Source organism: Cotesia typhae, unplaced genomic scaffold (assembly GCF_013202065.1).
Source record: "Cotesia typhae breed Kobodo isofemale line unplaced genomic scaffold, CoteBio_Ctyphae contig_123, whole genome shotgun sequence".
Taxonomy (NCBI): Eukaryota; Metazoa; Arthropoda; class Insecta; order Hymenoptera; family Braconidae; genus Cotesia; species Cotesia typhae.
The window spans coordinates 4,187,420-4,215,383 of record NW_027423715.1 but is presented as its reverse complement, the minus strand read 5'-3'; the positions used below and the strand labels follow the sequence as shown (position 1 = coordinate 4,215,383).

The 27,964-nt window shown below is 28.4% G+C and overlaps 5 protein-coding genes across 6 annotated transcripts; 1 reads left to right on the top strand and 4 right to left on the bottom strand.

Moving 5' to 3' along the window:
• Window positions 1–55: 55 nt before the first annotated feature.
• On the bottom strand, window positions 56–6,586 carry Dip-c (dipeptidase C). Its single transcript, XM_074256399.1, has 9 exons — window positions 6,431–6,586; window positions 4,485–4,686; window positions 3,805–4,044; window positions 2,095–2,156; window positions 1,974–2,018; window positions 1,119–1,388; window positions 598–1,042; window positions 371–522; window positions 56–251 (listed from the first exon to the last, which is right to left on the bottom strand). The coding sequence occupies exons 1-9, from the start codon at window positions 6,454–6,456 to the stop codon at window positions 176–178; spliced, it is 1,518 nt and encodes a 505-aa protein (XP_074112500.1). The 5' UTR covers window positions 6,457–6,586; the 3' UTR covers window positions 56–175.
• A 2,068-nt stretch (window positions 6,587–8,654) lies between these two features.
• Window positions 8,655–11,534, bottom strand: LOC141533232 (uncharacterized). The gene is made up of 2 exons (XM_074252004.1): window positions 11,280–11,534; window positions 8,655–11,127 (listed from the first exon to the last, which is right to left on the bottom strand). The coding sequence occupies exon 2, from the start codon at window positions 10,909–10,911 to the stop codon at window positions 10,420–10,422; it is 492 nt and encodes a 163-aa protein (XP_074108105.1). The 5' UTR covers window positions 10,912–11,127; window positions 11,280–11,534; the 3' UTR covers window positions 8,655–10,419.
• A 1,071-nt stretch (window positions 11,535–12,605) lies between these two features.
• Window positions 12,606–25,258, top strand: LOC141536106 (uncharacterized). Its single transcript, XM_074256365.1, has 5 exons — window positions 12,606–12,742; window positions 16,369–16,535; window positions 16,626–16,889; window positions 24,684–24,736; window positions 24,827–25,258. The coding sequence occupies exons 2-5, from the start codon at window positions 16,376–16,378 to the stop codon at window positions 25,256–25,258; spliced, it is 909 nt and encodes a 302-aa protein (XP_074112466.1). The 5' UTR covers window positions 12,606–12,742; window positions 16,369–16,375.
• On the bottom strand, window positions 12,768–16,140 carry LOC141533221 (uncharacterized). 2 transcript variants are annotated; one of them, XM_074251971.1, is made up of 10 exons: window positions 15,700–16,140; window positions 15,418–15,614; window positions 15,118–15,339; window positions 14,847–15,033; window positions 14,547–14,770; window positions 14,298–14,429; window positions 13,866–14,202; window positions 13,576–13,805; window positions 13,346–13,514; window positions 12,769–13,276 (listed from the first exon to the last, which is right to left on the bottom strand). In XM_074251971.1, the coding sequence occupies exons 2-10, from the start codon at window positions 15,612–15,614 to the stop codon at window positions 13,124–13,126; spliced, it is 1,851 nt and encodes a 616-aa protein (XP_074108072.1). In that variant the 5' UTR covers window positions 15,700–16,140; the 3' UTR covers window positions 12,769–13,123. The 2 variants fall into 2 exon arrangements, with proteins under 2 accessions (XP_074108079.1, XP_074108072.1); XM_074251978.1 differs by lacking the exon at window positions 15,700–16,140 and having other exon boundaries at window positions 12,768–13,276; window positions 15,418–15,630.
• Window positions 16,905–24,669, bottom strand: Slow (epidermal growth factor-like protein slowdown). Its single transcript, XM_074251993.1, has 8 exons — window positions 21,327–24,669; window positions 18,795–18,854; window positions 18,620–18,711; window positions 18,402–18,497; window positions 17,970–18,095; window positions 17,803–17,895; window positions 17,455–17,534; window positions 16,905–17,353 (listed from the first exon to the last, which is right to left on the bottom strand). Exons 1-8 carry the CDS (start codon window positions 21,935–21,937, stop codon window positions 17,078–17,080), a joined length of 1,434 nt encoding a protein of 477 aa, XP_074108094.1. The 5' UTR covers window positions 21,938–24,669; the 3' UTR covers window positions 16,905–17,077.
• Window positions 25,259–27,964: the final 2,706 nt, after the last annotated feature.

Sequence of the window (27,964 nt, the reverse complement as noted above, 5' to 3'; positions counted from 1 at the left end):
AACAACCCACTTGATAGGCTAGTTATAGAGTCACTTATACATATATAAAGCTTAGTCATTTGTTAAATTGCATCATATTTTATCAACTACTTACAATATTTTATATAAAAAATAGATTGTTAATCTTGGTGGATAAAAAAAATATTTTATATTGCTAGCAGTTATTTAAATTAGTTTAAGGTTTCAACAGTTCTTGAGGTAGCAATAAATTTTCTCTGGCATGAGCCATCCACTCCTCTATTTCTTCTACTCTGTAATATATATAAAAAAAAAAAAAAAAAAAAAAAAAAAAAAAAAAAAAAATTAAATGATACAATAAAAATATAAAAAAAAAGGATTTAAAATTAATGAAATAATAAAAAATACTAACGTCCGAGGAACAAAAGTTAAATTTTCAACTCCAGTTTCAGTAATTAATACATCATCTTCAATTCTGATACCACCAAAGCCACGAAATAATTTCAATTTATCAGGATTAATAAATTTACTTTGATTAGGATTCGCCAGGGCAGTATCCAGAAGCTATTGTAAGAGTCAATTAATAACTGTGATTGAGTTATTAATGGTTATTAATATAATAATATAGTGTTAACTTACAGAATCGATAAAATAACAGCCAGGTTCTATTGTTAACACCATACCCGGAAGTAATTTTCTGGCAGTTCTCAATTTTCTTACTCCTGGGTTTTCAGATCTTTTGGGGCAGTCAGGTAAATAACCACCAACGTCATGAACATCCAATCCGAGTAAATGACCAAGGCCGTGTGGTTGAAAAATTTCATTTAATCCAACGTTAATCATGTCACTTACTTCACCCACTAACAGATTTCCTTGTTTCAAATGCTCAAGCATTACCTTATTTGCCAGTAAATGCATATCCATCCAACTGACACCGGGTTTAGTAGCTTCAATTACCGCATTGCGAGCACCCAACACGGCATTATAAATAAATTTTTGATTAACTGTAAATTTTCCATTTGCTGGAAAACTACATGTTATATCAGCAGCATAACCACAGTAATTTCCTCCCATATCAAAAAGACTATGAAAAAAAAAAAAAAATATATATATATATATATATAAATAAATATTTGATTTTATTTAATTATATAACTTACCAAATATCACCATCTTTTATTGTTCTATCATTGGGTGCAGCAGCATGTCCGTAGTGTAAAATAGAAGCATTATGTCCAGAACCACAAATACATGTATAAGAAATGTGCCTACATCCACCTACTGAGTAGATGTAGTGTTTGAAAATTGATTCACCCTGATATTCGGTGTAACCTGGACGCACTGCTCGCATAACCATTTTGTGAGCATCAGAGCTGATCTTGGTAACATACCGCATTACTTCTATTTCTTCATCAGATTTTATTACTCGGCTGTATATACAAAAATAAAAACAAATATCCATATATAAGTCATCATAGTAAATTCCAACTCGTTTTTTTTTTTTTTTTTTTTTCCCCAGCTTGGTGACACTTTGTGGGCTAATTAAAAAAAAAAAAAAATTAAACCTCGATAATGTCATTGCGGATAGATAAGTAATGATAAAAAGTTTTTTACTTTATCTTTTTTTTTTCCAGACTAAGGTCAACAGGGAAAATAAACAAGGTCATTGAAGATGGATGTATATATTACTTGCAACTATGACGTAGAACAAATCAAGTGTCGATAATTGACCAATACATTTATTTATATCAGTTGAACAGGTTTTTGACAATTAATTTTAAACCATAGTTTAAATAATATATACCATTTAATTTTAATATTATTTGTTCAATCATCTTTCCGAAATGAATAATTAAATAATTAAATATTTTTCTACGCAAATTAAATAATTTTTGATGCGATGAATTTATTTTGAAATGAAATTTAGTACAGATCTATTTTAGTTCAATGATAAATTATTTCAACTGTCTCAATAAAATTAAATAGTAATTCAATAAAATATGTAAATAACTTACCACTCACATATTTCAGGATACAAAATAGTATTGTCAATTTTAAATCTAAAAATAAAGGCAAAACATTAATTGTTGATATAAAAATAAGATGATGTAATGAATATAAATTATTAAAACTTACTTTTCAATACCATCGAAGTAGACTTGTTTGGAGTAGAGTCCACTGTCACTATTTTGGCCGAACTGAAAGCCAAAAAAAAATTATTAAACCTTGCCAAGCAATATCTACATCATTAATAATATATTAAATGAAAATAAAAAAAAATTTTAAATAAAATTAAGCTGTCACGAGTAAGCTCAAAATATATATCTCTCTTATAGACAGAAATTTTATATAAAAAGTCTATTCTAAAGACAGACAGTAGAAATATTAATACCTATATTAAAAAATAATTTACAGATTATACATGTACAAATGTCATTGATTTCTATTTTAGTCGGTTGAATGTTGTTTCGAAGTTCATTATTATATTAACTGATGCAATATTAGAGGTCTTTCTCATTTATATCTGTCTGCCATAATATATTTTTCGTATAAATCCATTGAATACAAATAGCCATTTATTTTTTACAATATGATGATGATGATGATGATTAAATTGTTAATTTATTTAGCCAAAATAAAACAAAACAAAACCCAGTGCAAAGTACTTACTGCATTAAGTATATATATAAAAACTTAAAAAAAAATATATGATTTGTTTTTTTATTATTATTTATTATTTATCACTGCTAAAATAAATGATGTAATAATCATTGAGGTCATAAGAAATAAGGTGTTGTTAACGGTGACCTACCGATAGATTATAGCAAATTCACTCAGACAGGCTGTTCTTTAGTGACCTAGATTCAACATCAATACGACATTAAGTGTCTTTACTTGAGAAATTTATTTAAAAGTTTTCTTTTTACATGAAACGAATCAAATTGCTATATAATTTTTTTTTTTTTTTAAACTACTCTATTATCATTAGTAAAATAAATAAATTTATGTAAAGCGGCATGATGACCGAGTGGACTAAGTCATTATCCCGTTAGTTCGGTCGCACATCATGCCGTGAGGCGAGGGTTCGAGCCCCGACGGTTGTTAGAAAATAGTTCCAACACCAACCGTCGGGGGGTCGCGCTCCGGTAGCCGAACTACTGTACTGGCATGGGTTTTCTCTGTGGGTTTCCCCATCGCCACTATTCCAACAACCGATCGAAAGGGGTGAGAAATAGGGTAAATGCAATACAGAAAGCACAAGTCCGGTCCACAGCCGCATGGAGAATAATGAAAGATATGTTGATAATAAAAAGTGGAGAATATATTGATAAATAAGAGTTGTGAAAGATGATTGTGTGTTGATAATATAAAAGCGGAGAAGAGCATAATACGTTGATAATAGAGAGAGAGAGAGAGAGAGAGAGAGAGAGAGAGAGAGAGAGAGAGAGAGAGAGAGAGAGAGAGAGAGAGAGAGAGAGAGAGAGAGAGAGAGAGAGAGAGAGAGAGAGAGAGAGAGAGAGAGAGAGAGAGAGAGAGAGAGAGAGAGAGAGAGAGAGAGAGAGAGAGAGAGAGAGAGAGAGAGAGAGAGAGAGAGAGAGAGAGAGAGAGAGAGAGAGAGAGAGAGAGAGAGAGAGAGAGAGAGAGAGAGAGAGAGAGAGAGAGAGAGAGAGAGAGAGAGAGAGAGAGAGAGAGAGAGAGAGAGAGAGAGAGAGAGAGAGAGACTATATGTGGAGACGCTGAGAGACAATCAGCCTTGTAAAAGCCAGAAATGGTATACAAGTAAAAACTCCAAATAATAATAAATAAATTTATGTTTTATAAAAATACTTCAATACAATAACTTACCAAAGTTAGAATAAGCTTGGCATTTTTTTTATCCAACACGCGGGCTATTTCGTCAATATAATACGTTTCATCTACACCATACCGCTCTTTAAATTCTTCTAACGTACGGAGTTTACCAGACCAAACTTCATACTCAGCTGGTAGTCGTGGAAAAAATATTATCGATTTGCCAGTTGTTATTTCTAATGCTCCAAAACACCCAGGTTCTTCAACACCAAAAGCCCATTGAAAAAATGATTCCTGTAAATAAATTTTTTTGTTTTTAATAAATGTCTTTTCTAATCTTTTTTTCTGTCGGTAATCAATCATAAGGTCAATGAACTTTTCTTTATTAACTTCCTGTATACAATCAAAGTGGTCTACGTTTGTTTGTATACAAACTACAGAGCTGAATAATATAAGATGAAGAAAAAAAAAAAAAAATAAAAAAGACGAAGAAGCGTCAGTAATGCCGACGACGAGTATGTTGTTACTCGCCGGAAGTACGGAGCTGATTTTGTTTGAGACAGACTTATGCAATCACTGTCTATCATTTTTCTTGTTCTCTTTATCTTCCTGGCCGTCAACTTGTATAAAGATTTATAATTATTAAAGTACGAAAAAATTTATTTTATAATCCGTAGAAAATAATGAAATAAGAACGGAGTATATAAAGTTATGAAACAGGTGAAAATACACACCTGCCGAAATTCGTAGTTAATGTCAGTGTCATTGAAAGGGACCTCATCGCCACCTTGCAGCAAAACAAAACCACCTTCACCCGGTACTCCTGCTGCCTTCTCTCTTAAACGATGAGCAAGACGTGTTCTGTTCCCGTAAAAAAGACTCTTTGGTACAATCATTGTATGCTCGCCTCTCGTAAACAAACATTTTTCTTTATTTCTATAATAATAATAATAATAATAATAATAATAATAGTAACATACAATAATACTCTGTTAAACAATTAAATTAATATTTGTATTTTTAATGAAATAATAATGGTTGCGTAATTGTTGTATGGTGACAAATCATGCAATCCTCTCACACTCATTATTTATTTACGATGTTATTAACTCGAGTATAAAAAGAAATATTTATTACTGTTTATTAATTATTTATAGATACCGTGGTAAATGTATTTATAAAAATAAAAAAATAACCGGAAGGCAAGTAGCGCGTATAATAATAAAACTTGAATGACAAAATTATTAATTTATTAAAATGTATTTGTGTATTATTATTAATAAAAAATAATTTTTATAATACTATTAATTATATAATAATAATCTCAATGTAAGCAAAAGAAAAATTATCTAGAGAAATGCGATTACCTTGAAGATAATTATTAATGCCTGATTAAATAAAATTTAATTATAAAAAGTTTCATAACAAGTTTTACTTTAAAATAAATGATAACAAAAACAATGATGTAAAGTGACGGCAAGATAAAACAACTTAAATACCTTTTGATTCAACATTTAATTCATATAAATTTATATTAATTGGAGATTGTATAACTAGTTGTTGTTATTTTCTTTTATTCCTATCGGCTGACATACTAATTATTTATCTTCCCATTAATTCTTCAAACGTTACAAAGATCACTCACTCTCTCTCTCTCTCTTTTTTTTTTTTTTTTTTTTTTTTAATTTACATTTGTAAATAAAAGTTACGTAAGCTATTGTAATAATTTTTATTTTGTGAGTAGTTTTACTAAATAATAATATAAAACAGAAAGTAAATATAATAAAAATTAACGAGTAGAGATCGGGATCGAGTGTACATACTTACAAGTGTTTTAGAATAAAACGGAAGCACTTAGATACAGTACGACAGGTGTATTCGGGTTATATTTAAAGTATATAATAGTGTCATTGCACGCTTACTCGAGTATTATAATAAACGGGCTCACTGTTTTATTTTATACATTATTTACTAGAGTCTAATAATATAATTTAAAAAAAAATAAATAAAAAATAGGAGAAAATATTATTTAATAAACTATCAACTGTAACACAATGTGACATTGCGTAATTAAATTGATTTTATTTTTAATAAAAATATTTAAAATTTAGATATTTTGATAATAGGTATCTATGATAATTAAAATGATAATGATAATAAATAAATAAATATTAAATATAAGTGTATGGATTTAAAATTTTGATAAGTTTAAAGAATAACCTAGAGTAAATAACAACACACGAGTTAACAATACATGTATTATATTATATTGTTTATATATGCTCTTTTATAACCTCAAAAATAAAAGTTGAAGAAACCAGACGACGTGTAAATTGAAAAAAAAATATTATTTACTTATCATTGAAATCTAAAAATAAACACATAATAAATAATATTACTGAAAAATAATAAACATTCGTTGATATTGAGGTAAATTAATTATTAAAAAAATATAATTCAATACTTGATGATGACACGTACTTTGAAAACTGAAATGTATTACAATAAAAATAAATAAAAGTAAAATGTAGCCTGTTAGGAAAAATGAATCGACAAATCCACAAATGACGTCAGTTGGAAAATATAAGTACGAGTAGATTGTTTAGGTTGCTGAAGCCTACATTTACGAGGGCATCGACACTTAAATATATCACGTAAATAAAAATATAATAATACTTACTTGTTGGTGAACATGCTGGTAGCCATCTTGAAAGTAAACTTGTATTGAGTCAAGTCTTTCGCCAGTGTAGTACAACGTACATCTAGCTGTGTCAGACATGTTGTATGTATGTTTTTGTATACCAACACACAGATATATAATATGTGAGAAATGTAAGAGAACTGTGTTTCATAAACTACACTTGTAATAATTTATAAATAATATCAGTCTTTACTCCAATTACAACTCAGGTACAATGTAGTTAGTACAAGTGAAGAGGAAAAATGCCAATATTATTTTTTTAAGAGGTGATTACATTTATCTGAAAATGATAAAATTTTTTTTTTTAACAACACCCAAATTTAGTTGATAAATGTTAAAAAGATATACAGGTGTTGAAAAAAATAATTTGTTAATAATAAAATTTATGATGCTGAAATCACCAGACATCTAACAACAAATAAATTTATTAAAAAAAGAAAAAATTTTTATAATAATAAAAAATATTTTCATCAGATGTTTGTCAATTTCAATGTATAATTTAATAATTTTATTATTGACATTTTAAAAGGCCATTGATCTTTAGTATTAATAACTAGATAGTATTGTCTATGATTGATAATTAAAATAAATAATAATGATAATTTATCTGAGAGAAAATTTAACGGATTTTTATGTTTATAATCTACATATATTTATATTTACATATATAGTCTTTAAGAAGGTCAATTTGACCGTTGGTTTGTTTACTAGCTGTTCAAACAATGTAACAGAGAGCAAACCCAGGTTGGTGTAATCAATTTTTATGTTATGTATGTATGTCTCGACGTAATGTACTATTAACAGTTATAATCTTTAAACCGACGACATCAATATCTATCTACTTAAACATAAATCATAAATCTAATGAATATTTAATAATAAATCAACAAAGAGTAGATTTAAGTTTCATTCAGAAAAATTTGAAAAAATAATAACTCGTAATTAATTTTTTTGTAGTTATTATTAAATGAAAGATAAACAAAATAAATATCTTGTAAATTAGTATAGTGAGCTCTGAGGAATTCAACAAAGATAAAAAGTACCTGAGCGACGGTGTTGTAAATTAAACGATATGTATCCGATCATCCTATCCCTTGTTCTTTGTTGAATACTTTTGAATCAAGGGCGTAAGCACAAGTGGATACAAGATAATACTTACAATACAACTTTTTATTTTTATTTAATAAGTAAATATCATTTTTTTTTTTTTTTTTTTTTCCAAGTGTTGAGCCACAACATCAAATATATAACAACAAGTAAAATCCATGAGTTGAATATTTTCGTAATCTTGACTAAAGGGACAATGCTGAGAATGAGAAGCTACGCCATTACAGCTTTATTTTATGTATTTGATCCAACTAAAATGCATTTACCAATTGCATACGTTATGATAATTCGAAAAATGAGGTTTGCTGACGTAATAACAATAATTCATTATACTTTGGAATAAACTTCTCAATTAAATAAATATATATATATATATATATATATATATATATATATATATATATATATATATATATATATATATATATATATATATATGAACATACATGTATGACTGTAAATTCTCTAATACAAATGTTTCTTCGATTACGACACGATATAATTACTGATAAAATAATGAATTAGAGAGGTGGTAAAATGATAAAATATAAATAAATAAAACAATTGATACTTGACTTTTGAAACTTGGAATATTTTTTTTTTTTTTTCATCATCATCATCTATTATTACAAATGCCAAACGAGAATATACGTTTGACGATCACAACAAGATATTATTCGTTAAATTTCTTATGTAAGATTTTAACGAAAAAAAAAAAAAAAAAAAAAAAAAAAAGAGAGAGAGATCACGCATTATTTTCGCATCATTAAAAAAATTACACACAACAATCATTCGTTATTTGTTTGCTTACTAACTAACTAGCTAACTAATTAATTAATTGATGTTTGTAAAAAGAAAAAAAGAAAAAAAAAATTGTTGAGTTTTTGGAAATTGGCAAATAAAATGAAATAAAATATCATTATCCTAGCTTTTTAATTAATAATATACGCTAGACCATACGTTATCAAGGCGATGCTGATGCTTTTAAAACGTATTTTACGTCAATTCACGCAACTTTGAATATTTATTAGCTATAAATATCAACAGTTGTGTCAATAATATCTATCCAAGGTATCGGTTTACATATTTCAATATCTTTTTAAGCTATTCAAATTAACAATTTATAAATCATTGTTATTACAACCAATTTATACATTTTTTAATACATCTAATACAATATATTTATCTTTTTGCTCCTTAATTTTTTTTTTTTCTTCCCCAACAGGTGTTTTAATACCTGCCACCATTTAAAATGAATAGCGAACATAACAATCAAGCGTATTAATATTAATATTAATTAATAATAATATAATAACACCAAAAAATATTTTGAACCGATCATCAAATGGTATACATACATATAAGTCTATGCACTAAAACATGCACAGCAAAATATTATAAACTATTTAAAATGATATATATTTTTGAATAGTTTTTTGAAAGCCTCTCTCACTCTTGATCGGAAAATTATTGACAAACTCTTGAGTTCAGATAGGCAATCTCCGTGCCGTTGTCATATGTAGATGCCTGGGAGTATCAAGTGTGTCTGCTAGACACTTGAGTTCTATATACGTGTTCACTCTACATTCTATATACCATACCAACTATTTACAAGAATAGAATAGCGTTTATCTTAGTCTAGTCGTCTTTTAACACAAAACTTATTTATGTATATTATGTATATACGGCATTCTCAGAACTACATTAATAATATTGGACGGGTATCGATGTCAAGAATGAACAAGTTTGCTGAAACGTGTATCATCGATCTATTCCTTACATAACTTACTCAATACTCCAGACTAGTCATTATTTTTATCATTTTTTAAGTAAAAATATTACTTTTTTTTAATATTTTTACAACAATAACAACAGCAAAAAATTTAAATATAACTATTAAATAAGTTGTCATTATTCTTACTTGGTATAAAATTAAATTAGATATTCTAACGGGAAACTCAGTGTGGGGTAATGGAGCTGATGACGGATACGGTGGAATGTCTCTTGGACATAACACCAACAGCGTTTACAAAGTATCTTGTGTATTGATAAAATGGTGTAGTATTAAATTTCTAAAAATTTTATTACATACTATCAATGAATTATATCAAACAATCGCTTAAATGTAAAAAAATAAATAATATTTACAAACATGTCCATTTAAGGAAGAGTTTCTGAGTGCCTAATTGTGTTGAGACGACTAACTTGTATGTATGTTTCTCCTCAGTATGGCCTCAAAATATATATATATATATATATATATATTAATAATATAAATCAATGTATGTAGTATGTAATATGTAGTAAGCGTATTATGTGTGTTGTGTGGATTTGTACGTTTGTTGGATACACGGTACCAAGCAGCGCGACTACAATGGCAAATATGACCGAGCGGAAAGCACAAGTAGTAGGTAGATATGAGGAGGAAAGAGTGAGATACTAAATGGGGGAGGTCTCGGAGAATAGTCTAAAGAGGAACTCTGAGAGTGAGAGATACAATATACTTGGTGAGTAAACGATAGAAATACGATTTCGTCAGTAACACATCGTTGATTTGAGCCAATTTCCGCACTTCAATAACGCGAATTATGCACAGCAATTTTATTTTTGTTTTTCGTTTCTTTTTTTTTTTTTTTTTGTTTGTTTGTTTGTTTTTTTTTTTTTTTTTTTTTTTTAAATTTATTTTTTTATTATTTTTTTTTTTATATCTTTATCGTACGTATCTATTCGTATACTATTTAAATATTGATAATTATAGTAATATAATTCATCAGTTTATACTCAATAGCACGCGCATACACTGACAACACATATTACAACAACAACAACAACAACATATAATATTGATGGTAATAATAAACTCATAGATCTAGAGATTCATACACTGCCGGCAAGGGCTCATCCTCGGAATCGTAGTAAAATGTTTTTCTCCGGAATGTACGATGGTGTTTATTCTCATCATCGTCGTCATCATCGTGATGATCTTGATCTTCACCCTCCGGATTGTTGGATAAATTTTCAAAATTCATCATTTGGAGTTTCTTAACCGCTTCTTTTATTAGACGGCCCTGTTTTATTAACTCTCTTAATTTTTCATAAGGGTCGTCTTCGTTGGTCTTGCTGTTGTCGCCGTTTTGATTGTGAAAATAGGCATGCCTTTCGATGCGTGATGGAATCAGATACGGCGATGATCTTGGTTTGTGTGAGCTTACGCTTGATTTTGCCTTCAAGTTTGGAAATCGCAATGTTTTTTTTATTTGTGATACCAAAAGATCGATTTCTAGTGTTCGATAATGAGTCTCCGGCACTACTTGAATTAAATAAGGCGTCGTTTTCTCTTCTGTACTCGGCATATTGTTATCCGTTATTATAATATACTAAATTTTAATATTTTTATACCTGAATTGTACTATTTCAAAATGTGTATAACAAAATTTAAAAAAACCGGCTAGATATATGTCTCTCGGCGTCTTTCTTCTGTTATTATTATTATTATTATTATTATTATTGTTATTTTTATGTCGAGTCAGCTTAACTTCTTGAGCGACAGGCAGATGCTTCGAGACTTCCTGGGAAATAAAAATAATAATAACATTATAAGTAAATAAACATCACCAAGATAAATTTATTATTTAAAATACAATGAATATTTTTTTTTTTTTATTTATTATTAACATTAATAATTGTAAAAATTTTTTTTTTTTTTATTAGGAAAACTTACCAAAATGCTGTTATTTTTTTCACGTCTGATGGTTTAACACGTCAATAACGTATTTACTATATAAACATATATCCAGTTATGCGTAATGAATTGAGTGTGCGCGTGATTCACCCGGCGAAAACGCGTGATATTGTGTCTTGTTTATATTATTAACGGACATAAAGTATATACTAACCAATTGGAGAAAGTAACACGTACATCCGATAATATTAATATAGTTTAAAAATTAATACTTCAATTGTTTTTCTTAATGTTACTTATACAGCAGAAAATCTATTTAATAACAATAGTAATGTTGACTTGGTTAACTTTAAATTAATAATTGATATTATAAAAATGTCGAATCACAGTGGGAAAAAAAAAAAAAAAAAAAATAAATAAATAAATAAATAAATACATTAGTCAAATATGTATTGTTAGATGGCTCCGTTTATTATATGTGTACAATGTATGTACACATTACACTCACTGGTTATTGCCGCACAAAAATAAACACTTAGACTGTTTACTTTATTTAATTGACAAATAATAATAATAATAATAATAATAATAATAATAATAACAATAATTGTTGTTAAATTAATGTTTATATGATTACACGATTTTCACAATCTTGCGTTATCGTAAATTCAATGTCTGTAAATGTAGATGTATTTGTTAATACGTGTAGATATTATTAATGGAGGCAGCCGGAGTATTGCTCTTAATGGCTTAGCTAGTGCTGCTGCTCTGGTTGCTGTTATGTTTGGCTGATGGGTCTGTGCTGTTGTTGCTGCTGCTGCCAGCCATGAACCTTTTTTCACTCTGTTATTATTGTTTTGGCTTTAAGCGCATGCGCAAAGAGGTACAACATTAGCTCATGTAAATAAACCGTTAACTTGAACCCCTGGCAAATCGATAATACCCTCCTACTCACACACTTTTATACTTGAGTTCTACTTTAATAATGCTATTTACCAACAATTCACACATACTCAACACTGATTCCAATTATTTAATCAATAGTTAATACTATTATATAAATAAATAAATAAATAAATTAATTAATTAATTAGTTAATAAATATGTATATTTATTTATTTTTATTTATCAAATTAATGATTTTCTTGATAAATATAATGTCGATGAACGATAAACGGCGCGTTGGTGTCGGTCGAATGAGTCACTTTTTTTTAGTTTAGACGCTCTCGGCACTCAACAGCAATAACGACAACAGAACAACAACAACAATAACAACAACAACACAGCAAAAATAATAACACTAGTTATATATGTGTAAGTTTGTGTACATACAATAAATAGAGTATAGAGAGTGTATAGTATAATACTGGATATTGACAATGGGTGGTGGTGGAATATAACATGTGTATGGTAGAAAGGAAGATGAGTGGGGAATAAAATCTGGATGTTTGGATCAAGGTTACTCTCGAGCATGGCCAAGCATGCCACTACGTCATTCTTCGGTAAGTGTATGTATTTTTTTATTCATCCGTATACGTAAATACTGTCTACAATTAGCAATAAATATAAATGTATTGTGTGTCGTCATTAAACCCGATTGGTATATTTTTTAGTGCATCAGTATGCGTAATAATATCACTTCTATTTTAAACTGAAAATGTTTTACTTTTTTTTTTCTCTCGCTATTATTACTAATTATGTCTTTTACCCTGATTGTTTTACTATGTACATACATATATTAATATATTCGTACATCATTGATTTACGTAATTAAATAGTCATTTATTAGAAAAGTTTACAAAAAAATACTATATTATTAACAGGAGTATATAAATATAAATTTTTGATAGGAAAAAAAAAAAAAAAAACACCTATTTATTTGGTTATTGCTCACCAAGAGCTGAATTCCCAAAATGAGCACGATTCAATTCATTTTGAATTTCATCGTATCGACGTTTTAAACCTTCTGGATCAGCTAAGAATTTCTGCCAAAGTATTTCTTTTTCGTGATCGGAAAAATTTTGACTTATTTTTTCCTACAAAAGAAAATTCTGCGATAATATTTGCACTTATTTTTATTATATTAATAAAAAATAAATAATTACCAAAAAGTTTTTAAATTTTTTTCTCATTTGACTAAATTCATTTTGATTATTTTTAATAGATTCAATGACATTTTCAAACTGAGCAGTCAATTCATTAGACATTAATTTAAAACTCTTTGTTTGACCACTGTTTAATTCATTATCGTATATTGTCATCACTTGTTTTTCTCTGTAATTAGAGTTATATATAATTTATGATAATAAATAAATTTTAATTAAAAAATAATTACATAGCCTTTAGATATTGTAGTTGATTATTGTAACTATTTTCCAAGAGGTCTTCTTTTAAACTTATATTCTCAGCAATGATACCATTGTATTGTTTTACAGATGATTCAAATGAATCTTTTGGATTTTTATCCCCTGATAATAATTGTGAAAATAGTTTATTGTAAATATTTTCTTCACAAGACGATTTATCAATTAAATTGTACTGTGCTTGAAGATATTGTAAATGTTTCTAAAGAAAAAAATTTTTTTCAATAAACATTATTTTTCTTAATAATTAATTATAGCTTACGTGTCTGTTGGAGGATTGTTGATAAACTGTCCTCAAATAACGTTGAGCTTCAGGAATTATTTTTCGAAGATTTTTTAATTTTCTCAGCTGAGATTGCATTAACATTGCCAGTAAATCTGAATGAGCATGACCCATATTTCGTGCAATGTACAATATATCTTGTAATTTTTTTAATTGGTTTTTTTTTTGTTCCAATTGAAACTCTTGCATATCAACTAGTACCTGAGAAACAGATAATTGGCTATACGTAACAATACAATTTTTTAACTCTTGCTCCAAAACTAAATTATTTTGCAATAAAGTATCCCTCTTAGCTGTCAAATCTTGCGTTTCAGACCTTAAAAAAAAAAAAAAAAAAAAAAAAAAAAAAAATTTTCTATCAAATACTCTTTATTATTATAAATAATAATAATAAAGAGTAAATACACATACATTAATTGTGAATGGGTTTTTGGAAGATCAATATCACCGTTGTTATATATTTCAATGGCACGCTTTATTACTGCTTCTCCTGTAAATCTACTTACTTCGCAGTCAATTTTTTTTGACAATGCATTTGTTAATCTGTTTAATAATAATAATAATAATAATAATAATAATAATAATAATAATAATAATAATAATAATAATTTAATTTAATAAGATTATAAATTTATCATGTTAATAGAAAATAATATTTACTTTATTTCGGAAGACTTTAATTTTGTTTCCATAAATGAGCCGATACTATTTTCTTCATTACTAGTCTCATTTTCTTCTTTTACGGGTTCAAAATTATTGGGAAAATATTTTTTTAAAATTGAATTATTTTTTTCAATATAAGATTCAAGATAGTTATTATAAGTTTCTATTTGTTTTACATATATATCTAATGGGACTTGATTCCAACAAATAATTCGCGATCTCTGAAAAAATATTATAGTAAATTAGTAAATAATAGAGTAAAAATAATTTAATTATTTTATTTTATATTAATGATACCTTTTTTGTAACATCACGATAAGCATTCAATGTCTGTTTCAAAAAAATATCCAGATCTTTTAGAGTAAGATCATATTCCTCAGTAATTAGATGACAATCATTGTATACTTTAAGATTTTCAATCTTAAGAAGTTGTAATTTTTTTTTCTCTATTTCTAAATCCTCATCTTGTTTTTGCTCCAATTCTCTAGAAAACAATGATTAATTTAATAAATTAACACTATTAAAAATAAATTCATCAGCAAATTTAATGTTTGAATAATAAAATTACTTGAATTTTTTTAACGAGCTATTGAGAGAAGTTTGATATTTAAGATCTTCACTGTAAGCTTCTTTTTTGGCTTCGCAAGCTTTATAAAGTTCTAATTCATAGTTATTAACATTTTCCTGGATTTTAGATTCAAGTTCTGGGTGATATTTTAAAGCAATTGCTAACGCTGTATCCAATTTATCTCCAGTCAACCATGCGTTATTCTCCTTGAGAGTTTTGCTCCTAAAAATAAAATTATAAAAATTTTTTAAATTAACAAGTAACTTACTGACGTAATAAAATCTTAGAGATAAAACTTACAACTGAATTTCTTTTTTTGATAAAATATTATCTTTTGATACATTCTGACAAAACCACTTTAAAAAGGGTTGAATACTTTGTTGGTTACACAATTCTTGAAATTGATCAACAGATATTTTTAATTTTTGATCTGATAATAATTGACCAATTTTATCAGACAATACTTTTCCAGTGATATTTTCTTTTGCTGGTTCCATCTTTGTATATATTTAAATTATTAAAAATTAACTAAATTAAAATATAAAAACAATTTATTGGATAATATTAAAGTTAACCTATTACCGTATAATTTTTTATTTTAGTTTTTTAAATACTGTACAACAAATGAATGGGTATACAGCAATTATAACTTTATGATTAGTAAAAATTTACGGATTCATTTTGTCTTTACATACTCGGTAAATGTTGTTAAATGATCATAAATATAAATAGTTATTATAATTACATATGTAGTTGTTATGAATTTTTTAATTTCGCAATACAAGCCAGCGCCTCCAACAGCTAAAATACATAAATAAAAAATCTTTAATTTGGTTCTTTCTTATCCGTTAGAGGCGCTGAAACTCGTTTGGCTTAAAAAAAGCTTACTTTTATTTCCACCAGAGGTAGATAAAAATTTAATTGATTTACTTATCTCCGTATAGTAAGTATAGTAAGTATATATTTATCAAGACTCCAAATTGTCCTCTATTATAATTAATTTTTTTTTAAATAACACGTGTTTTTGAATACCTTTAATAAATTTAAAAATTTCGTTGATAAACAAATTAAATCTATTAGTAAAACTATAAAATAGTAAAGGTAATTTATATTGAAATTATTTTTTTTTTTTATACATCTCAAATTTATTTAATATTAAAATTAAAAAATAACATTGAAGAAATTAGGTTAATTAGGTAATGTATTATCAATAGTTAGAGTGTGTGTTTAATTAAAATTTTGAATTCATAGATAAATAATGGCCAAGTCATTGAGAAGTAAATGGCGACGAAAATGTAGAGCAGTGAAACGTGAACGTTATGGTGCAAAGGAACTGGCTACATTAAAAAAAACTCTTGGTATCGATGAAAATGGTCAACAAGAGATTGAAATGAATGAAATATCCGAAATAGCTACAGGTAAATTGAAACAAATGAAATATTGTTTTATTATTAATAGTTAAAAAAACAAATGGTGTATTTTATTTATTTGTGAAAATTTTTGTACAGTTGTTGATGCCAAAACAATTAAAGCTGAAAATGAGAAGAAAGCTGATAAGAATGATAATGAAAATCATGTCGAGCAAATGGATCAAGACGGTAAACGTGTTTATAATAAAAAGACAATGAAAGATCAGTATGGACAGTATCCAATTTGGATGAGCAGTCGTAAGATTGCCAAACATAAGAAAGGTCGGGGAAAAAATCTTCCAGCCACCTTAAAATCAAGCAAAAGACTCACTAAGAGACAAAAAAAAATGGTCAAGAAGAAAGGTAACTCTCAAAATAATTAAATACTCAACACTGTTTAATGATAAAATAAGAAATAAAATTATATTGTTGTATCTAAAATTAAAACTTGCCAGTTGTCTATATCATCTCTGCGTGTTACATTATATTATTTTATATTTTATTATTAAAATAATAATTAATTTGATAAATAATAAGCAATAAAATTATAATTATCCATTAATATCAGTATTATGATTTTTATGCTGATTCAATTGATGGTCAATTTCAGTAAAACGTTTAACAATATAATCAATTCTCCGTTGCTCTAGCTCAAATTTGTTTTTCATTTCGTAAACTTGTTGTCTCACGGGTCCAAAAGTTTCGCGTAAAAAGTGTAAAACATTTTTGGCGGTCAGTCTTAACTCCGCAACCCCCTCAACTGCTTGATTAACACGGTCATTAAGCTCCGCTGCGTCGCTTTCTCTTCGTTTTCCTCTGGAAAATTGCTAAATTTTTTTTTTTTTTTTTTTTTTTTTTTAATTTTTTCAAATATCAAATTACTTAGTTTTTTTTTTTTTTTTTTTTTTTATTTATTAACTTTATTTACCTTTTCTAACTTGGTAAGTCTCTTGAGAATAACTTCGTAATCCCGATTGGCATCACCATCACTCACCTCGTTTTCGGTGTCTGAGACATTAGAAAATAAAAAAATAAGAAAAAAAGATGAAAAGAGAAATACGAGAGTTTATTATTGTATAGTTTTTGAGTGTTTCAATTCACGATCTTTATATATGCTTTTTTTATTTTTACTTTTACTTTTACTTTTACAGTGAATAAAATAACTAGAATGAGGACTACTTGAAGTGATTTAGTTGTTAGTCGTGAGAGTAAAGAAATTGAAGGAGAATATAATATTTTTTTGTTGAGAAGTTAAGTTAATATAATGTATTCATACCACGTGAGCTCGGTGTAATTGGTCTCCGGGTGCTTGTAACAATACCGTAGTCATTTTCTAAATCTCGTGCTTCGAATGCTGTACCATCACTGTCTGTTTAATAAAAATAATAAATAATAAATAATAAATATCAATAATAAATATCAATAATAAATAAAAAAGAGGACCATTTTTTTTACAAGATTGTCCATCTGATTGCAATTGAAAGCCATATCGGCAATGACACTCGTAACTACCAGGTAAATTTTTACAAATTTGTGCGCAAGGTTTTTCCGTCATACATTCATCAATATCTGTAATTATAAAATAATAAATAATCTTTGTATTTTATCAATTTGTTAATACAATAATAATAATAATAATAATAATAATAATAATAATAATAATAATAATATTCATAGAGATAGTGAAATGACCTTTTGCCAGCATAACATACAACATAAGAATTTAAGTAAACTAAAAATTATTGACATACTCGTGAGCACTAAAATTTATTTGCAGAGCCTCTTAAATGATTTAAATAAATGACGATAATTTAAATTTATTTTTATAAAAGAATAAAATTTAATTAAATCAATTAAAGTTACAAGTTATATTACCTAATTGACATTGACTGCCGGTGAAGCCTTTGGGGCAGTTACATTTACCGTGAGGACCACAGACTCCACCGTTGTGACATGGTGCAACGCAGGTGGCTGTTACACAATATCATATATTAATCACATTGATATTCCATTAGTTATAGATGTAGTTTACCAATATAGAGGTGATTAGGCATATTGTAATTGGTTTTAACCGCAGTAACTGACATACTCACGTCTATTACATCCATAGCTTGTTCGTGTGACTTGTGACCATCCAGGACAGCAAATAAAACTCGACGCTGCTGATACTTGAGTGTAAACAAATCTGTAATTTGTCATTATTATTTTTTAGACATTTAATTGGCCAAAAAAAAAAAAAAAAAAAAAAAAAAACATGTCTATGTTTACCTTATTTGTCGACTAGAGTAGTGATGATTGACACTGGGAGTCCTCGTGCATACTCGTCGGCTAAATAAAAAATAACTATTTTATCGTTCGATCATTTAAAAAAACATTTAATATTTTTTTTTTTTTTTTTTTTTTTTGCAATCATAAATCAATTATTTAATAAAACTTGGGAGTATAACAAATAGGCTATTAAAATTCAATAATCCGTTATACTTGAAGAGTGTTATAGATCAATATTATTTAAATTGAAAAATTTTTATTGAATCAATTAAATAAGAATAAATATTTGAGATAAAATTTTTATAGATATTTAAAAAAAATTTTTGAAATCTCTCGTAATCCCGCGAGTCTTTTTTGCAGATCTCTCTGGTCTCTGGTATCTTTCTGATATCTCTAGTGACCTTGAATTCTTAGATATTTTTTTAAGGATCCCAAGATATTATTAAAGTTATTATTACGTTAATGACATTAGGGACATTACATATATATCTTTTAAAGTCGTTGAGATTTTTTTTTTTTTTTATGAGGAAATGAAATCGATACCACTGGATTTTAATATCTATCTCTATAAATAAATTTCATAATAATTTTCAATATACCATTAGTATTTTTAAAATATTTATTTCTCACCGTTAGATGATGATAATAAAATTTATTCAAGTATACACTGTATTTATATATTGAGCAATAAGTTAAAAGATAATATCAAACGACTATCGTCAGTTTTTAAACTATGATATAATTTAGTAATAGACTGTATGACACCTTATTTTATTAACGTTTATACAAAAAATAAAATTGATCTGACAGTACCCGTTGAGCCATATACTAACCAAACTACAAGTCTTAATATTATGTATATCTATATCCATATCCAAAGAAAATTCTATAAATATTATTATCTGAGTATACGAGTATACGACGAGTGTTTCCAACATATCAAATGAGTAATAAGATACTCGGCAAGCTTCTTTTTTTTTTTTTTTTTTTTCATCATCCGTCAACTTTGACACCAGACAGATAACAACCGTTTTATTTAAAACTCTGGCACTGGTACTCGTGAAAAATATTCCACTTAAACTAATTAACTAATTAATTAATTAAAACATGATCTCGTTATCAACAGTTGAATAAAAAATATTTTTTTTTTTTATTAATTTCTTCGAAAAGATTAAATACTTGTTATTATTTTATTTAATGGTACGGATATGGATTTATAAACATCTGATAAACACTGGCTGATGGATAAAATACAGTCGGGATTTAAAGATCCTGTTTGTTGCATTACACAGAGACTCGAGTGGTAATTTCAAAATAAAATCCTCAAGGTTTTTGCAGCATTTATCAATATTTTTTTAGATTCCTCGTAATCCCTGTAATATCTGTTTAGAGATTTTCTTGTGGGATTTTTGCTCATGTCAGTAGTCAAAGCATTATTATAGATTTATTTTTGATTGATCTAACACGAGAATTTATCCAATTACATATTTCAAACAGTTATTTCAAATTGCACCCAATAATTTGTTTTACTTTAATATTATTTTATTGGAGACTAAATGACACAGAAGGTATAGCTATAGGAAATAAAAAAGTAGAGTTTCCTTGATGATCTCAAAATAACCTTGAAATAATCGTTGTGTCGTTGTATCGTTGTATCGGCGCTTAGTATCACATTGTTTGTAACTAATATGGAAAAGAGAGAACTCGTTTTACCGCAACAAGTTATACCGACAAAGCAACAACCAAGAAAAAGGGATTTTAAGAATATAGTAACCTTCTAAAGTTGATAATATACTTGTTAATTGTTATCTTGGTCGTTTATTTATTTACTAATTATAGATTAGCTTATATGAATAAACAAAGGCATTAATGTGTAAAACAAAAAAAATGATCACTAATCGCCTATTAGATTTTTGAATGATTAATATTGTGAATTAGATCTATCAGATAAATAGATAGATAGGGAGGTAAATTGATTAATAGACTTTTGGAAATGAATAAAAATAAAAGAGCTCTAGATTAAATAATCAATGTGTGTATGTAGAATGAAAAAAGAATTTTATTTTTAATTATTAGCGAAGCTATAAATTATTGGGTTGGTTGTTAAACTGGCGTTTATGACTGGTTGGTATCGCGGTATGCAGTATGTGTATTTTATACTTTATATATAATGCAGAATAAAAAATGAGTTCAGCTGCTCCAGTTATTACTTTTCTCCCCTTTTGTTTATTCTTATGTGAAGCAAAACGTATATCTCCAGACCTAACCACATGCAAATACAAACTACTGACAATTTACCGCCAGACTAACAACCGCCTAATTCCTTTACGGAGAATCTATTAAATTTAAAAAATACATACATTTAATATATATATATATATATATATATATATATATATATATATATATATATATATATATAAAGCTATTAATTTTAGATTTTAAATATTATCAAGACTGCTACTACTGCTGCTGATAGCAGCTTGATTTGATATAATTTAAATTTAGGTGGAATTATCATTGTCAACTTACCCAGAATGATGTCTGGTGTAGGAAGGAACCGGAGTAGTTGTGTGGAGTGCATATTGATCCTGATTGTTATTGTTATATCCGGCGTAAGCTACGGCCCTGGTACCAGAATACTCGGCTACGGCAACTGCAGTAAACTTTTCTGATCCAGATACCACCGTTTTACCATTATTATTATTATTATTATTATTATTATTATTATTATTATTATTATTATTATTATTATTATTATCATATTCACGTAAATGATACACCGATGATGATGATGATGATGATGATGATGATGATGATGATCGACTGTTTCGATCAATCGAGGCATTATGCTGATGATGATTATAACTGGATGTTGAATTATGCTGATGCCTATGATAGTTGGATCTAGTCTGGTGTCGATGTAAATTCATCCAGTTGTGGTCAAAGCTCCCGGTTTCGCTCCCTCCAGTATTATTATTATTACTATTATTATTATCATCATCATCATCATCACCGCGGGAATTATAGTTCTGATTAAACGGGAACTCAAGGCCAGCTGGATTTGTACCTAGGTAGCTGATCACTTCCACTAAGATCAACAAACTTACACCCGTCCTCCCAACGCTATTATTATTTATCATCTTGTAATACTTTTATTTACTTTTTAAAAAAATATCTATTTTTATTCTATTAGAAATTATTTAAAATATCAGATTCATCGTCACTTAATTTTTTTTATAATAAAATAGAGAAAAATAGTTTGACAGTTTGCTATCGATATTTAAGTTGAATGAGATATAAAAGAGTATTAAGCCAGTGGAAAGACTACTGAGAGACAACAAGAGACCACGAGAGATACACCAAGACTTTACTCTCCACGTGCTTGAGTTGTTGGTTGTTGGTTATACGTCCCCACCATAGCAATCCTCTTTTTTACTCTCCTGCATTAATTCTCCTATGGTTCTTTTTTCTTTTCTTCTTCTTCTTCTTCTTCTTCTTCTTGTTTTTGAGTCTTTTCTTATTCTGTTATTCGACATGTTGGCCTCTTGATGTCGGTTTTGTTGGATTTTACAGTGAAAGACTCTCGGTCCCTTTACCTTTCCTTGGTCGTTGGTCTTTGGTCCGTTAAGTTAAAAAAAAAACTAATAAATGTCTAAACAAGAGGTATAGTGATGATTCTTTGTATCCATTTAAAATAAACACTTGAATGGATACTTATTATTGTGATACAGATACAGTGATACATCCTTGAACAGTTCTCTGGTCTACCGCTGCATGTACATTCGATGTTGGATGGTGGATAAGGTTGCTGCGGTTGATACTCTGACTCAACAGGACAATGCACCCAAGCTAAAGCCAAAGTATTGCTGTTGCTCTTATTGTTGCTGGTGATTTTTGTTTTTATTTCTCGTCAAGTTAACTTGTCCACCAAGATTATAAACTTTTAAACAGCAGCAGCAGCAGCAGCAGCACCACCACCACCACCACCTCTAACGTATATCTTTATAATTTATAATTTTTGTCTTGTCAAAAGTTGAGATTGATACCAATAAGGTGTTGTACTTGTTAATCCTCATGAATATTTTACACGCATTTATCAGGTTTTAAGTATGACGGAAATTACCTGACATAAACATATTAACAGGGACTTATTATTATCGTGATCGGTAATTGAAATATTCCTTTTACAACTTTAAATTAAAATCCAAGTGCTCGTCGCGTTGTCAACAATAAATCTTTTAAATTATATTCCTGATACTTATCAGAGTAAGGTTTATCGATTATTATTATAATACTTTGTATAGACACGGTACTTGCATTATATTATATATTTTATTTTATATCTTTATATCTTTATATAATATTTAATATATACTCGAAAGTAGATACTTATGTAAATAATAAGGAATTTTAGATTGCTATTATCTGTCTCTGTCTTACATTAGATAATATCTTAAGCGGTGACTGGATTTATCGTGTGTTACACTGGGTCATAGGTCAATCACGTTCTCTCTAAATTGCTAAACAATTTCACATACAAATCACTAAACTTACCAACAATTTCTTTCATATTTTAAATTACCATTCACCTTTGTATTATTTTTAGTAAATAGTATTGTAATGTGAGTAGAAAAAGTCGAGTATGAATAAAAAAAAAAATAATAAATAACCAAATTATTTTATTATTATCATTCTTAAATTTTAACTTTTATCTCTGCAATGCGCTACACATCTTTAGTTGGTTTAATGTCAAGGTCAGGGATCCAGGATTCATGCCAAATTTTGAATTCTCTTTAAAAGATAAATGCCTATACACGCGATCATATTATCTACCACATCTACCACTAATATAATCTCCAGATCTTGGCTGGTCTTTCATATTCAATTTATATATCTTTTTACCTCCTTACTCAGAATAACCATAAACAATAAATATTTACACGCGCCCATTTTCAATAATATCCTATAATTGCGGAAATAAAAATGAAAAATAGAGGGAAAAAAAAAAAAAAAAAAAAAAAAAAAAAAGTCGAGCGAAAGCTTAATTTCTTATATCTTGATCACTTTGAAGAGGGTTGTGCTCTAGTGTTGAGCCACCGAGTGTAGTGTAGGCGTCACAAGTCGAGAGAAAAAAAAGCAAGATAAAGAGATGAAAAAGATGAAAAAGATAGAAAAGAAAAGCAGAATGAAAGCTCTTACAGGTCACGGATCCAGGTTCTGACCTAGTTACACTAAAGCCCCGGGAATAATACCGATATGCGTCGCTGATGTCTGATGTGGTTGATGGCTGATGGCTAAACTTTGTTTCTATTCACTGACAAACCAACCCTTTCAACTACTTACTTATTGTTAGTTGGTCGGTCGGTCGGTTGGTTAGTGCTCTCTATACATAGAATACATACATACATACATGTCTATTTGTTATCTCTAATGACAAACACTAATTTGGTAAAAAGCTATCTTGTTTTAAATAATAATAATTTAAAACAAAAACCAAAAAAAAAAAAAATGACTGACTGATATCGAGCAACGTCAGACAGTTGTCAAAATTAAATGGCGTTTGCTACTTAATTATTTCATTATTTGGATATTTTTTATCAGCCAGTTAAATATTCGGCACAATAAGTGGACGTAGGGCTCCACTGTAAATTTAAAGATAGCCAAATAATTATTTAAATTCACAACAACACATTAAATTTATTATTCAAATTGTTTAAATTGATTAATTTTACTCAAGTCGATTTCTCGATGTTGGATTAAAATGATCAAATAAATCAAGAGCCAGCTGTTTAAATTTTTAGTTATTGATAAATATTAATTGGTTGATTTCAAATAAATACTGGAATAATAATTGTACTTGAATAAACGGCCATTCTATGTTTCGAGGTGTTGAACGACCTGTTAGTTACAATCGCCGTGCCAGAGAGTGGTTTAATAAGGTAATATTAAAACGGAAAAAAAAAAAACAAAAAATAATTGAGTAATAACAGTAGTAGTAATAGAAGTAATAGAGATTAAAATGATTGTAGATGTTATTTCTCTGGGCACGAGAACCAACGTCAAGCCCCAAGGGAAGTCTCTGGTTCACTTGGCTGACAACTGCTGCATTTTTTTGGACATGTAGACGTCCGATTTTTCGAGCTATACGTGGTGTCGTGTCACCTCTACGGATTATTGGTAGTCACGCTCCCTCACGGGTTCGTTCAATTAACCGTGGAAAGAGACGAGAAATAGCTGGAGCTGTCCCCGATCGACAGAGTTTAATTTTACATCCAAAGCTGCCAGTGGTATCAGTGACGGGTATCAGGGCAAAAGTAAAGCGGTTGGGAACTGGAGATGGGCCTCACTTAACTCCTTGTGCCAACGTTAATAAAATTTCACATAAAATTCACTACAGAGTCACCAGAAGTGGACGAGTCTACGGAACCTACGGAACCTACGGAACCTACGTACCCTATTAAAATAATTGTCATTTTTTTTTTTTTTTTTTTTTTTTTTTTTATAAAATAGATAATAAACTTTATTTTATAAATCCTTGATCATTTAGAATGGATTTATTTATTTCATTCTGAGATTGAATTTTTCTTTCAGAAAATGGAATAATGAAAAAAATTAAAGAAGAAGATGTCGAAGTGGGTTGCAAATAGTAAATTTATTAGACAGTGAGTTAGAGTCTGTCCTCAACCTAGTTTTCATTATTTAGTCTAGTCTAGTCTAGAGAGAAGTGAGAAGAATCTTAGACTGAGGCCTTCAGAGTAATTCAACTTTATCCTGACTCTGTTTTCTAGATATACTGACTACTGATTGTTGTTGTTGTTATTGTTATTGTTATTGTTATTGTTGGACTACTTAGCAGCTAGCAACAAGTTTGGTCTTTGGTAAACTACCAGTAGGGACTAAAAACAAAGACGTTCTTGATAACTAACAGGTTGAGGAAGCCTGACGCCGTTTTCTCTCAATATATTATTATTATTATTATTATTATTATTATTATTATTATTATTATTATTATTATTATTATTATTATTATTATTATTGTTATTATTGTTATTTCAGTGTTTTGTCATGTCATCCTTCTCCTTCTCCTCCTCCGCCTGGACGAGTAATACCCTCTACTCGGGCTCTGCTCCCCGTCTAGCCAGATCAATAAGAGTCGCGTGCGTGCGAAGGGTCTAGGACATCCCTCTACTACCACTACCACCACCTTTACCACCACCAGTAACACCAGCACCACCAGCACCACCACCTCTTCTACCATCGAATTTTGCTCTTCACCCACTATACTGGGTCCTCGGTCTCTTTTTACCCGTATTACCGGGTACAGAAGTACGCTTTACGCTAATACATCTGCAAACTCTGTCTCTCTTTTGCGACTCAGTGCAGGTATTTCTCCGAATAGCTTTTATCAATCCTCTACCCACTCTTCTCTTCTTTTCTCTTCTTTTCTCCCATTTTCTCTTGTTAAAATTCTCTATTCCGTTTTCTTATCGCTCTACAACCTTACTCAATACTGGGCATTTAATTATCAATAACAGCAATCATAACACAAAAGATATACTTTTTAAAAAATTAAAAAAAAGAGAAAAAAATATTCAATAATTTTCCGTGACTTGACAATTAATCATTATTTAATAAATCTCATTCTCGGAGATTCTATCCTATTCATTTATCAGTGTCATTATCAGGTGAACCTCTTGAGTCTCTTTTAAACTTTTAAATTCATTTTTTCTTTATCTAAACTTTTTTATAATCTAATTAATAAATTACTATTAAAGGTTGATGTCGAAAATAGTACGAGTAGTTTTTTATATAATTTATAAATATAAAGGTAACTTTGTTACAGAGTTTGAGTTTAGAATGAATGTAAATTTAAATATAAATGTATGGTTACATAATATAATAAAGTTGTATATAAAGAGAGCTAGTTACCTAAGTTACCTCAGTATTCGGGTACTCTCTACGATGAGTGGGTGAGTTGCTCAAGTTGAATGAATCGTAAGTGTGCCAAATTCGATTGAGGTGACTGAGTATCGATCCTTTTAATCCATTTCATCCATCCTTCAATACCCATGAATTTCATACTAAATGGAATCTCTAAATGACCTCCTTATTTATTTATCTACATACATTCAAAAGAGGATAAAAATAAACTTTATTTACAAGTATCATTAGCTACGGAGCTTTATTTTTAATTAATGCTAATGAGTATGCTGTACGAGAGAATGAAAAAGATTAAAATTAAAGGGGAAAAAAAAAAAAAAAAAAAAAAAAAAAAAAAAAGGGTAATAGTAATAGAGCAGGAGTTTAATCAACTCGTGAACAGGTAGTTATTTTTTATCAATGAAAAGCGACAGGGGGCTTGAATGCTCGGATGTGTTAGAAAAAGCTTTAGAAAGTTGATTGAATGATACGGTGATCGCAGCTTTCGTAGTTACTTTCATATATATATATATATATATATATATATTAGTAATTTTACCCAAGAGAGCTGTTCAATATCGAAAAGGAATTATCGGAAAAAATGACTTGTATTATCACTCCGAAATGACTGAATAAAATTAATGAGCTTATTATATTTATAATATTGAATAGATTTCCTAAGAATCGATCGATTCAATTAATCCGCATCTTCGAACTTGGTAAAAATTTTTTTATGTTTCGACTTTTTAAAATAATTTTTTTTCAGCAAGGGGTTGAATAAAGCCTTACAGTAGTTTTAGACCGTGAAAGGAGACTAATCGAATCGACAGATTCATTATCACGTTATAAGGTTCGTAGCCTTTAGTTCGGATTTATTCATTTTAATATGAATCCTTAAATAGTCTTTATTTTTATCCCCATGAAGGTTTAAATTAATTGACTTACAATAGTGTCATTGTAATACCTAAATTTTTTTCTCGGCCGAGATTGAATGGTGTATTTTTTTTTTTTTTTTTTTTTTCCAATTTTTAAACGTCTAAATATTAAGAGTAAAGAGATGAAGGAAAATAGTTTTAAAAAGATTCTTTCAGCGAATGAAATCTAGATCATCTGTGAATAAGACTTACGTAAACCCAAAACTGGGTTGCAATTTATAACTTTAGAATAATAATTAAAAGTTTGTCTTTTATTTGTCAATCAGAAAAAAAGAAAGAAAGAAAGAAAGAAAGAAAGAAAGAAATATATAA